The sequence below is a fragment of the Cyprinodon tularosa genome, unplaced genomic scaffold (genome assembly GCF_016077235.1).
Source record: "Cyprinodon tularosa strain WSP-4 unplaced genomic scaffold, ASM1607723v1 ctg710, whole genome shotgun sequence".
Classification (NCBI taxonomy): domain Eukaryota; kingdom Metazoa; phylum Chordata; class Actinopteri; order Cyprinodontiformes; family Cyprinodontidae; genus Cyprinodon; species Cyprinodon tularosa.
Window position 1 is genome coordinate 127,026 of NW_024039464.1, and position 13,840 is coordinate 140,865.

Here is a 13,840-nt window from a genome sequence, read left to right on the forward strand (position 1 = left end):
ATACAAACATTGACTACAAATGTATTTCCAGGTTTTCCAAAAATGGAATTACTCAAATAAACAACAGGATTGTGGATTGAAAGAATACATTTTTAGTGTTGGTAACAAGAGCATTATACTTTAATAACAAATGTAACAAGATAATAAAATAGTTGGTAAAGATATTGACAAATAAATATTGATTGAAAAAATATTGACCATTTTATAGGGGAGATGTTAGGTGCATCAACAGTAAACTTTTAACTAGAAAATGTTAGAACAGAGTTATATATATTTACTTTAGCTTTCCACTACTTTGATGAAGTTTAAGCAACGAGGCAGTATTGACTTTCAGATAATGACTCAATGACATGGTTTTCTTTAGATAGAAAACTTCTAACCAATGTGTCATATGATGGGACTGAACTGTCTCTGTAGAGTTGTTTGAGATGACATGTGTTGTGAATTGGTGCTTACAAGAAAGAAATAAAGGAAATATTGGTCTTATGAGGCACATTAAAATTTTCTAATTTTCATATAACCTAATCAAGAACTAATCACTGCCTAACTGCTACTTAGTTTTACCTAATATTTAACAAAATGCATTCAGTAGTTTAGTGTTATGGAATTACACTGCAGTCAGTTTAGATTAGTTCCTCAATTTTTCCACTGTAATGAAGCTAATCTTTGCCTCAAAAACAGGTTGTTCATTTATAATTGGAAGGTTAACATGTGGTATGTGTGTTTTCAGTTCATGCTTTTGCAATAATTTGGTTTATCATACTGTACTTCTATTACAAATACCAGACTTGACAATAATGTTCTACCAAAGCTCAAATACTTCAAGGCATAACATTGCTCTTATTTGTTAATTCTGAATACCTGAGGGTGAAAGAAGGTGTCTGAATCTGATCCCACATGAGGCATAATCAAACTCAGGCACTACTTAGCCTCTGTCCTCGAGTTTCAGTTCCAAATAATAAAGAAATCTCAACTAATATGCATGTACATAGAAAAGTCTTAATACTTTTATAATCGATAATGCTTTAATAGTACCATTGTAAAATTTTGTTTTTTGCATAAGCGATTGATTCACATTTTTTGCACAATATACCTGCTGTCAAATACAGCACCTTGCCCCCGTCTCAGGTCATCAGATCACCTTTCATGCTAATTCCTGCATACAGAACCTGGCTAATTAGCGCTAAACTGACAAAGAAATCAGAGTGTGATGTGAGGGGGCCATGGAGAAACTCTAAGTCTGCTTTGAATGCTCTGAATGTTCAAAGCTGCAGCAACCTATGACAACAAAATAAATATAGATGAGTATGCCACGACTGTGTCAGCATACATCAACAAATGAATTGAGGACATCAGCATCCCAAAGAACATCACCATCTGAGCATACCAACGACTGTGGATGAATGGGGAGGTTTGGAAACCGCTAAAAGCACAGAACTCAGCTTTGAAGTCTGGTAATAAGGAGGCACTGAGGACAGCACATGTCATCTTGAACAATGCCATCAGATCGGTGAAGCAGAACCACAGCTGAAAGATCCAGGATCCAGGATGTGGCAAGGCATAAGGGCGAGCACAGACTACATGCAATCCAGTGGACTGCGTGAGCTGATACTAGGGCTCCACTCAGGGATCTGGAAGATGGAAGTCCAGCTTGGATAACACAGGTTGAGAGAACCTGTCCATGATGAGCAAGCATGAAGTGACAGTGGAGAAGGCACCTCTGGCAGAACCAGGCTCGACATGGCGGTGTTCTGCCGGACCGGTTTAAATGAGACGCGGAATGCAGTAAGAATCCGGGAGAAATGAAACCCTGATGAAGCTTTAGCTGCAATGGTGGAGGAGGGGCTGGAGGTGGGTTGAAATGGGGTCATCTCAATGAAGTCAGACAGTGCATCCACCGTCTGCTCACAGGAGCAGACAAGTTCGGATCGGAGGCCTTTTAAGATGAACTTTTATGCACATTGGCTTTTATGGAGGTGTGGTTCAAAGCTGATTGGCTGTGTCGCAGGTGGATGTAGGAAAGCAACAAACTTCTTCAGTTTAACTCCCGCCTAGGCTCCATTTTTTTTTATGATGCTTTGTTTTTTATATCTGTAATTAATAATTAATCTTGATCCTGAGTGGTGTTCCAGAATTGGGAGTGGGATGCCCCTTTGAACTTAAGAAAAATTATCTCCATATCTGATTGATTATAACCCAAAGTTCTATACTGTAACATTTAAAGTGACAAATTTCAGTAAGGTTTATTTTATAAAGTTTATCATATATGAATTTCATATGTTTACATGTGAACCAATAAAAGGTAGAATGCATTTCAGAGGGCACTCCCTCCATTCCAATCCAGAGTAAAGGTAATAGCTATATGTTTAACTCCTACTGACCAGTTAGTGGCCCACTCAGGCTCGCCCTCTCTCCTTCTGCACTGTTTGCCAGCCAGTTGCGAGGATCTGGCAACACCTGAGTTCTGCGTCACTTCACTTTAACATACTATCCCTAGATATTTATATATTTTAGACCCCAACATTTATAAACAATTATTAATATATTCTTTTGGGTAAAATTTAAACTTTTATTCTGCACCACCCTAGGTGTTCTATTGATTTATTATCTTAGAAAAATCTATTATTTCAATGAAAATAAATAGATTTTGTACACCCATTATTGGAAAATGTTTTATAAAATAGTTAGGGGGTAATTTGCCATTGACACCATCATGTTCAGTTTTCTCTGTATTCAATAAATAGAATAGAATTCGACTTTATTGTCATTACACCATCACAAGTACAAAACAACGAAATTCACTCTCTGCATTTAACTCATCCCCTTGGGGAGGAGTGGATTGATATTGTGGGGCGCCCGGGGAGCAGTGTGGGGTTAAGGGTCTTGCTCAGGGACTCAGAGTAGAGGATGTGGGGATCGAACCAGGTACTTGCAACCTTCTCAGAGCACAAGCACACTGTGCCAACCACTAGGCCAAAACTGACCACAAGTTTAATAAAAACCCTTTCACCCTATTTAATGTATTATAAAATAGTAAGTTCCATAATCTTCAACTATGTACATATTTAGGAGGGTGATATATATTTTATTTCTGCAGCTTGGAAAGCTTGTATATCACAACTTTAATAGTTACTTATTATAAGTAATTTACCTTTAAAACAAAGAAAAGGATAGATTAAAACTAGAGTCAGAGTACACTATATTAATCATTTGACTGATCCTCTTTAAACATTGTTAAACTGCTTTAATTGTGTAAACATTCACCGGGCTAAATAGCCTGAGCCTGATTATCCTTTACTGCAAAGTATTAACAAAGGTGACAAGCTGTCCTATCCATAACATTAATACTTTAGAGAACACAAATGGAATAAAGAATAAAAAGTGATAAACTAAGCTGGATGCATTAATCAGCAGATAAAAACAAATTCATATTTTATCCCCTGTTGTCAATCTTGATGTAAACACAGCAGTTTTTGGCTATAGAACAATGTCACCAAGAAATTAGAAATTAAACTCCAGAACAACACCTGTAATTAAAAGAATGTAGAAAACAGGTTTATACAGTTAAAACATCAGTTAGTTTTTTTTTGTAAAGCAGTTATATGCAATATTTAACATTGACATTAAAAATAACAATTTTTATTCAGAATAGCTTTTAAAGATACAACTAATGAGAACTAGTTAGAACTAATATCTTTGTAAGTTAAAAATATATACTTTATATCAAGCAGCTTCTGCAGATGTATAAATGTCAGAGTGAACCACAGTTATTCCTGCTCAGCAATTTGATTACACAGCACAACTCTGCCAAGAAGCTAACTTATTACCAGAGAGAAAAATATATGCCATACATAAATATGACAATGCAGCATAAACTGGCTGCAGCAAACACTTAATCAGTTTTTATTTAAAATTTAAAATTGCAGATAGATCTTTGAGTGACAGAAAATTATTTTCCCCCTGATCCATACATCTAATTACTCATAGCAACGTTTGTAGCATTGTGCTGATTTATCAGGTTGTAAATCATAAAATTTGATTTATATCTATAACACTTTCTACATTTTTCTGTTACTTGTTCCAACTGTGTTCCATAAAAGTGCAAGCGAGCCTGCAACCTTAGATTCTTTTTACTCTAATTTCAAGAGAAATAATGCCTCAGTTGGTATGCATGCACACAGGCCTGACTCACTATGACAATCGGTCAATATATAATTATCTCTAACTGAAGTGATACCATATTTGCTAAGTAAATGCAAATTATCTTTGGCTCTACAGTAAAGTAATCAAAGTGAGAATATTTATAAATGAGCTAAATATTTTTAATAAATATAAAATATGTAATAAATGTTTAGAATGTGTTAACACGGTCATTGGCACTTAACCTACATCCTTTCTCTTTCCCCGAGTGTTTCAGTCTGTTTGTCCATTAGTTGAACTGATACAACATGCAGAGGTCTGACAGCACATGAACCATTTTGAAGCCTATGTAAAGCAGCTATGATTTAACATTCATATGTAGGCATATATATCTATATATGTAGGGTAATAACAGGGTCAAATGCTAACGGGACCTAAATGAGCGCAAGACAAAAAAGAAAACAAGTAAAATATGCACTCAAAAATAAATAATCAAGATAGTTTGTAAAAGAAAAGGTGAGAAAATTTGACGCTAAATCATGTTTTTTTCTTTATACATTGTAAACCTTTGCTCAAAATCTATTCATAATACATTTATTTTACCACATTAATTTGGATCTTAGATAATCAGTGGCTTTCTAAAGCAGATTAGATAGCACAATATGTCAATAATGTTAAATTATTTTCATTTTCTTCAAGGTGTTAACCAGCAGTCAGGGGCACTGGAATTGTTGTGCAAAAACGCTCAGAGTCACAGCGATAAGAATAAGATAAAAATATTAAAAAGACACTATACAAGCAAAAACACATTAGAAAATCTAAGAATATAAATGCAATTAAAAGTACTATACTAGTACATTAAATGTTAACAAATCTTTATTTCTGTTATTGTCATATTGAGAAAAGCTTTTTTTTTTCTTTTTTTTTTTTTTAAGAAAGTTCTTCTTTTTTATGCCCACAGTGTTGTTTTATTGTTCGTGTGTCTATTAGTTCTTGGAAGTGGGGACCATCTCAGCTGTTACAAAACCCTCATTTAAATCAGCACAAACCAGTCAGCCATACTATAGTGGAAAACATTATCCTGAAAGTAGATTGTTCTCCCATGCAAGAAGAGGTTTAACTACACTGTCTGGTTTAAATTAACTCCAATCACTGCAGCTGAGACTGACTGATTTATCTTCTGAATTTACATGGCATTAATATATCTATTAGTTATTAAGACATGATAACTTACCTCTTTGTTTAAACAAAACAAAGTTAGAGATACTTGAAGTTTAAGAATGCCTTGTCATCTAAAAGTTGATTTAGAACAGAAGGAACTGTATTCTCTCTTATATTGCTATTTTACATGTTTGAGTATCTTGAGGGGACATGTCAATCTTAAACATTTTTTAACACAAAAAATACTATGTTTGTAAAAGTTTCTCCTCCGTTACCCAGCCTGCACATCTCATCCATCACACAAAACTGAAAAGATCAGAAGCCTCAAGGGCAACAGGGTTGCATTGTACTAAAATTGGCTTAAAGATAACTTCACCTACCTGACAATCTTCCCAGAGTAATCGATTTGATATTGTTAAATTCCACATCAGATGTCAAGTTGAAATCCTCCCTGGCATTTTTGTCGATCTGAAAGATGATTGATATGTATCAGAGTCTAAGAGCAATGGTAATAGACACTAGATTAGATGGTATTGTGCCTTTGCAAAAGTTTCCATGCACCTTGATTTACTTGATTAATTAGCACTGCAGATTTGTTTCAACTCTTGACACAGTATAAAAGATCAGTGGTTTATTTCACATTTAAGTTGACAGAGTAAATGATAGATTAAATGCACCTTTTAGTGCAACCTTAGACTCAATTGTCTTTGTATTGGCATTTTTAATTTATCACATTTCTGAATATGGTTGATTAACCCCTTAGAAAGTAAGGCAGCAATGGAGATAGATATTGACTATAGACCCTGACCTGTGCTTAGACTGTTTTGTTTAAGTTGAGTTTTCTGATGTACTTTTTCTGTAAGATCTCAGTAGACTGAGATGGCGGTACAGTTGATCACATTGGACGTCATGCCAGAAGTGTTCTTATAAAACAAGGGCTTGTATGAGTGATTTAGGATAAAAAGCAGAATTCACCATTTCTTTCCTAATTCTTATCTTCTCCCAGGTAAGAATACATTTTACGAGAGCTCCAGACTTGAAGTAGAAGTCTTTTTCATCAATCAGCTGTTATCCAAACCTTGTTTTTCACTTAATACATTTGATGCTACTTAGAAGTAATTTTCCATTTTACTTTGCTACATCATTATATATAATTTAACTCTGCAATTATAAATTACATTTTTATTCAACTATCGGTCACTACACCTGCAGCTGCCAGTATCAAGGGGACACTGGTTGAATTTGTTGTCATCACAGAAAAAGACAGAACAGTCAGTGAGCTCTATGTGAGATCAAGCTACTATTGAAATAACATCTGGAAATGAAAATGATAGAAAGTTCTGAATAAAGTTCAGCAACTTGCTCTTGTAATGGTAAGACTTGCTTTTATTTCACTCTATGGCAGTTCCCTGGCTCTGCTATTACATAAAATGTAGAATGTTTGGGTTTGATCAAATAGGGCTGGGCGATATAGAAAAAAAGCTTATCGATAAAAAAAAATGCATATTGATCGATATCGATAATTATTGAAAAGATTTGAAACCATATTTTATGTGCAGCTCTGCCTGGACTTTTTATAATATTGCTAAATGATTTAAGTTTAATAAAAAACACAAACACAGACTTCAATCTTAAATCTTTATTTAACCAACTTTTTTAACCATAACAGAATTGTTTTAAAGAAAAATAATTTAAGAGACCTGAGTTATGTTATTAAATACTGACAAAGAATAAACTAAAGTGACCAGAAAAGTGACCAAAATAAATATAACAAATAAATAAATGCCCCCCCACCGCCGCCCCCGTTCCCTGCTTTAACCTGAGTTATTACTTTGAAGTTGCTGGCCCCTCAGCATTTTTATCTCAATTGTTAGAACTACGTGGGAAACTGCCCAGAACTGAAAATATATATATATTTTCCGAAGATTCCTCGGAGGAGAGCCGCGTCGGGGCCTACACAGCTCGTACTCCTGCGGGTGTGAGCGGCTGAGATGATAAAAAAAAAAAATGTTGGTTGTGTTATCAGACTTTGTTTTCACTGGTTCCCGACACATTTTCCAGATGACTGTGGTTTGTTTTTGGTCCGACTTGCCATGACCGAAATACTGCCAGACTGCCGAACTACAAAAACCCTTCTTTGAAACAATTTCCTCCGCCTCTCCTTGCTCCACATCTTCATGTGCTCTGTGTTGTGGTTTGAGAGGGCGGCGCTTGGTGACGGCATGACTGGGTCCGCGATTGTGATTGGTTGGGAGGAAGCAGTGACTAGCATAAACCTACATGCTAGGCTACAATGAGAAGGAAGGAAAACTGTGTTTCTTTTTTATCGAACTTTTATCGACCCTCTTTTTTTCTATTGCGCCACATGTCTATCGATCGATATATATCGTTATTGAATTATCGCCCAGCCCTATGATCAAATTACTTTATTTTTACTTCTGTAACAGCAAAACATAATAGGGGACGGGCACAGCGCGTTGCATTCTGGGTACGCCGCCATATTGACAGCTAGTTGCTACGGTAAACAAAGACCTAAAACAGGACAGAGACGAGTAAACAGCGATGTTAAAAGCGAAGAAAGGATGCGGAATATACCGAGACACACTGCAGAGGGAAGCCAGGGACCGTTATCTGCAAAAGATGGGCTTCATAAACGGACTTGATCCCTACGAAGTAGCAAGCAAGGAGTGGTGCGTTGGGGAAGAATTTCTACCGCCGTTTGCGAGGGAGGACATATTTTCCTATCTAGTGTGTGGCGTCAGTGCCTACACACATGAAGAATTTCGCTGCTACAAGTCGCTAGAGGCTTACAAACAGCTGACAGATGGAAAAGTTCACGACATGGAAGTAATCAAACCGAATGAGAACACAGTCATTAGATCCAAGGTAAGCTACCGTATCAACATGGTGTGGTGTTTGTTGTGGTGATAAGACTAGGTGCAGGCACTAACGTAAAACATCAAAAATGTATCTAAACAAATCTTGTGCTGACTGTACGTGTCCTGGGATACTGTAGTTACATTCTGATGATATATGACTGTCCTACCATGGTACTATGTTGTATGTATGTTCTGTAACTTACCAGAATGAAAATGCCGGGAACACACTCTCATGGACACTGGGATTGAGTTGAAAGTTATATTTGGCCGTCTTACAGCAGCGACCCATGCTAGCCGGCGACTCTTTGTTATGGAGGACATTTGTTTTCTATTGAGACGCCTCCAGGTTGGAAAACGGTAAAAAGACAATCCATTTGGGATTTTTTCCCCCGTCCAGTCACAGCTTGCGCTACTACACCCTACGACACAGCAACGGGTGACCATAACGACAGCAGAGGTAAAATGAAACGGCAAAAAACTAAGCAAACTACTAGCAGAAGAAAGCAAGTCCTTACAGGCGCGAAGTCGAAGTGTAAACAATGGGCTGACCAGCTTTCAATATGGCTGCCGCGCAACGTGTGACGTCATGTGCCCGTTCCTTATTTACAGCCCTTCTGATTTATTTGCCAGTGCTTGGCTTTTAACAGATCCTTCAAACCAAAAATGCTGTTCAATTCTTAGTCAGCTGAACCTCGATCTCCAAACTGGTGGAGTCTCTTCTCTTCTTCTTCTTCACAGGTATTTCTGTCAATGAAGTATGGGAAGTCATAGCCTATATGGATTATTGGAGTGTTAATTATGCAGATTAACATTTCTCGGGACGAGCGCTCACTTGCGCGCAGGTGGACTGCATCAGGTTTAAGAGGATCATTGACTGAAGTTAAGTTTAAGTTTGTTGGATCTGATGTGGTGCGTTTTAAGAGCCCACAGTAGGAGAAAAAGTAAGAGAAAGTTATGACAAGAACATAAAAATGTTGTTGTATGCCAAATATTCTCTTTAAAAGGCTTGTATGTGCTATAGGAAGTAAGGGAACAGCACCTGGCTAGTTTAATTCTTAAGCCCGCTTCACTTATATCACCACATGACATCGACCTCAAAAAGTATCAAAGCAGGAGTCCTCAGGTGTCAGTGCATCACCTCTTACTTTTAAAATTAACCAGATCCATTTTATTTTCCCCATGTTTATCTTACTGTGTGGCTCATCTGGTTTTATAGATAAACACATTTTGCTCCATCATCTGTCACAAATAGACTTGATCCTGATGTATGACTGATAATTCTTTTCACTCCTCTGTCAGAAATCTTGGGAGGAGCACCTGGTCGTGGTTGGTTTATGGTGAAATGATGTTATTTCCACTTTCTGATTATGGCCCAAACAGTGCTAACTGGAACATTCAGAAGTTTAGAAATCCTTCTGTAACCAATGCCATTATCAATTGCAACAATAATGTTGCAAAGGTCTTGAGAAAGCTCTTTACTGTTACCTATCATGAGAGGTTTCTTGTGTGATACCAAAGACAGCGTTTTATAGGCCATCATTTCACTGAATTAGCTGATTCAGCTTGTTCAGTTAAAAAATCTGAGAAAAATAGAGATCAAAGATTTGGTTTTGACTATATTTAGCTCAAAATCTTGGGGGAACATCAATATCTATATCATTCTCTTTCTACTTCTTTAAAGGAGTATCCTCCTTGTTGTTATATCTTTGAAGATTTTGATGACCTCAGTATACTTGATCTAAATGAAACAGAATATTAGAAGTCTACACCACCTGCCAACATCTGCTAAAGGCAAAAAAGGACACCTTTATTTATTAATGAGCACCAAAGCAAGCTGTCCCCTAAGATCTAGGGACATGACCACACGGGGAGGAAAAAATCAACTAATATAAGGACGCATTAAAGTGCATTTAAGAAATTATTGGGGGAAAAAAATGCAACAAATTATTATACCTAAAATAAAACGTAGGACTTACTGTACAACCTGTCAGGCTTCTTGTGTATTAGTCAGTGCGAGATATGCATCTCCCTTCAGAGAGGATCTTTGGGGAGAACCTGTGTAGTCTACACTGGTAAAGATAATGTTTCTAATCAGAGTGCTGGGCTTAAAAGAGCTGCAGAGCCTTCACTCAGGGCTGGTTTCTTGTGTGTTGTAGATGTTTGTTTTGTTGACTTCTAGTCTCTTGCTTCGCTCAAGTATTTTCCCTGACGATTATTGTTTTTTGTTTGGTTTTCAGTGTTTTTGTATTTTGTATTTTTGCCTCTGTTCCCCTTGGACTTTCATTAAATCATCCAAACTCATCTGTGCCTACTCCTCTCTGCATTCGGGTTCTCAAAACTTCCACACAACCAGCCTTCTAGCTTAATTTTCTAAGTTCAATTTGAAAGTCATATTACCATCCATCCATCCATCCATCCATTTTCTGACACGCTTTATCTCAAGCGGGGTCATGAGGGGTGCTGGTGCCTATCTCCACCTGTCTACAGCAAGAGGCGTGGTGCACCCTTGACAGGTCGCCAGTCCATCGCAGTCACATTACCCTTATTTTATTTATCTTTTCCAAACCAGGCTCTCATGATACAACATTTTCGTATTCTTGTCATGAATAGCGTGAGCTCCTTCGAGTGCACCACATCATATTAAAAAAACATTGACTTCAAATAACTGTGCATATCCTAGTAAACATGATGCATTCCACCTGTGCATCAGTAAGCATGTCTATAAGAACTGCAAATCTGTAAAATTATCACCTGATTATTCCATATGCCCTCAGTACTGCATTGCAGACTCTTATTCAACTCTTATCCAGATTGGACTACTCTGAAATTATTTTAGCAGGTGACCTAAACTGGGACTGGCTAAAACCTTGCTCAGATGAATTTAAGTCATTTTGTGATTCTGTCAATTTTACACAATTAATCAACTCTCCCACTCGTTTAAATCTTAAGTGCCATGAGAAATCCACATTAATTGATTTAATTTTGACTAATGTCCCGCACAAATTTTCTGCTGTTGGTGTTTTTTGCAATGACCTAAGTGACCACTGCGTTATCACTGCTGTAAGGAATACTAAGTTGCCTAAAGGTAAACCTCGTGTAATATGTAAGAGAAATCTTAAAAATTTTAATGAACAGGGCTTTTGCCATGATTTGTTTAATTGTGATTGGAGTAGAATGGAGCTGATTCCCGATGTGGAGTCAGCCTGGATCTTTTTCCGGGATAGTTTTCTGCAAGTAATAAATAAACACGCCCCACTAAAGAGATTTAGAGTTAAGGGGCGGGATAATCCCTGGTTTTCCTCTGAGGTTGGAGATATTCTTCATGACCGCAATTTAGCTTGGGCCAAAGCAAGAAAAACGGGCTCTTCGTCTGATTGGCTTGCTTTTAGACGGCTAAGAAACAAATGTTCTTCTTCTATTAAGAAAGCAAAATCTGATTTTTATCTGTCAGTCACTACTAATAACTTAAATGACCCCAGAAAATTCTGGAAGGCTATAAAATTACTTTCTTCTAACAAAGATAGTATCAATGTTCCTTCTTCTATTATGAAAGAGTCTGTAGTAGTTTATGACAAGCTAGAGATACTGAATCATTTTAATGAGCATTTTATTCAGTCAGGTTCTTTGTTTGACACTGTTTGTCCTTATGCTGTGACACCCTGTGGAGATGTGCCAGTCACTACGGGTGTTTTTAATCTCGTTCCATTTACAGTGGCTGACGTTCAAAAAGCCCTAAAAGGACTGGTTCCTGAAAAACCCCCAGGACCTGATCTTATAGAACCCTATTTCTTAAAAATAGCTGCTGATTGTGTAGCACAGCCTCTAACGTACCTTTTTAACCTTACTTTAAAGAGCAACACTATTCCTAAAATCTGGAAATCTGCATTTGTTTGTCCATTACTGAAAGGGGGTGACCCGTCAAATTTAAATAATTATAGACCAATTTCTAATTTGTCTGTTTTGGCCAAAATGCTTGAATCCCTGGTGAGTGATCAGATGAAAGACTTCTTGCACGCCCAGGACATTTTATCCCCAGTTCAGTCAGGTTTTAGAAAAAAACATAGTACCATCACAGCTGCAATGAAGGTGATAAATGATATCTCTGTTGCTCGTGACAAGAAGCAGCACTGTGCATCACTTTTTATTGATTTGTCAAAAGCGTTTGACACGGTTGATCATGATGTTCTAAAGATTAGGCTTCTTAAATCAGGGTTTTCAAAGAAAACTGTCTCTTGGTTTTCAAACTATCTTAGTGACAGAACTCAGTGCATTAAGCATGATGGTGTTCAATCTGGTATTTTACCAGTCTTTAAAGGGGTTCCACAAGGCTCTGTATTAGGCCCTCTTTTATTTACTATTTATATAAATGATCTTAATCGGCATGTGTCTGATGCAAATTTTCATTTTTATGCAGATGATACAGTTATTTACTGCTGTGCACCTTCTCTTAAACAAGCCATTGCACACTTACAGAATGCTTTTAATGTGGTCCAAAATACTTTGCTACAGTTGAAACTTGTGCTCAATGCAGAAAAAACTAAATGTATGCTTTTCACAGACCTTCGGAACAGGTCACTGAATGTTCCTTCAGTGGTTACTCTTGATGGTCGTGAAATACAGATAGTTTCAACTTATAAGTATCTTGGTATTGTCATTGATGACAACCTATCATTTAAGCCTCATGTTCACTGTCTAGTGAGAAAGTTGAGACTAAAATTGGGTTTTTACTTTCGAAATAAGCTGTGCTTTTCTTTTAATGTAAAAAAACGGTTGGTGGCATCCACTTTTTTAACTGTGCTGGACTATGGTGATATATTATATATGCATTCATCTGCTCAATGCCTGCAGATGATAGACGCAGCCTATCACGCATCATTGAGATTTATTACTAATTGTAAAGCTCGCACCCATCACTGTGAGCTGTATTCTCGTGTAGGGTGGTCTGCCTTGGCTACACGGAGGCTTTGTCATTGGTATATATTTATATATACGGCTATTCTTGGTGCGCTTCCATCTTATTTATGTTCACTTCTTATGAAAAAAAGTACTGGTCATTACTCTCTCCGTTCTCAGGCTGTTGTCTTGTTTTCTTTCCCACGTGTCAGTACTGAGCTGGGTAAAAAGGCCTTTGCTTACTCTGCTCCCTTTACATGGAATTTGCTGCAAAATAACATGAAACTTAGTAAATTGGTTCCTTTGAATACTTTTAAGTTGAGAATTAGATGTTTTGAATTAGACTCCCTCACATGTCAATGTTTTAATTGAAATTTTATTGTAAGTGCATATTTGGCTTTTATGTGTGTGTCTTTTATACGTATGTAATGATGTGATGTAATTTTGATGCCCATCTTGGCCAGGTCTCCCTTGCAAAAGAGATTTTTAATCTCAATGGGTATTACCTGGTTAAATAAAGGATAAATAAAAAAAAATAAATAAATATGAGGCTAAGACTTCCAGCGCCTGTCAGACAATGTTCATTCCCACCATTGGCATTGAAGATGAAGAAATTTGACTTTACCAGTTCGGAGATCAAGGTTCTGCTGAGAGCTGAGCAGCAAAATTAACGGACTAGTAAAAGCAAGCAGTGGGGAATACATCACAAGTGCTGTAAATGACAACTGTGCCGTATTCAATGAGATATGAACTTTTTTTGTTATCAG

At 37.0% G+C, this 13,840-nt stretch overlaps 1 protein-coding gene across 1 annotated transcript in view; it reads right to left on the reverse strand.

Moving 5' to 3' along the window:
- Positions 1-13,840, reverse strand: part of LOC119772506 (contactin-associated protein-like 4) — a 110,852-nt gene that overhangs the window by 3,573 nt on the left and 93,439 nt on the right. The window contains exon 21 of the mRNA XM_038268947.1: positions 5,682-5,769. Within this exon, the coding sequence (XP_038124875.1) occupies positions 5,682-5,769 (88 nt within the window). The remainder of the gene's footprint in view (positions 1-5,681; positions 5,770-13,840) is intronic.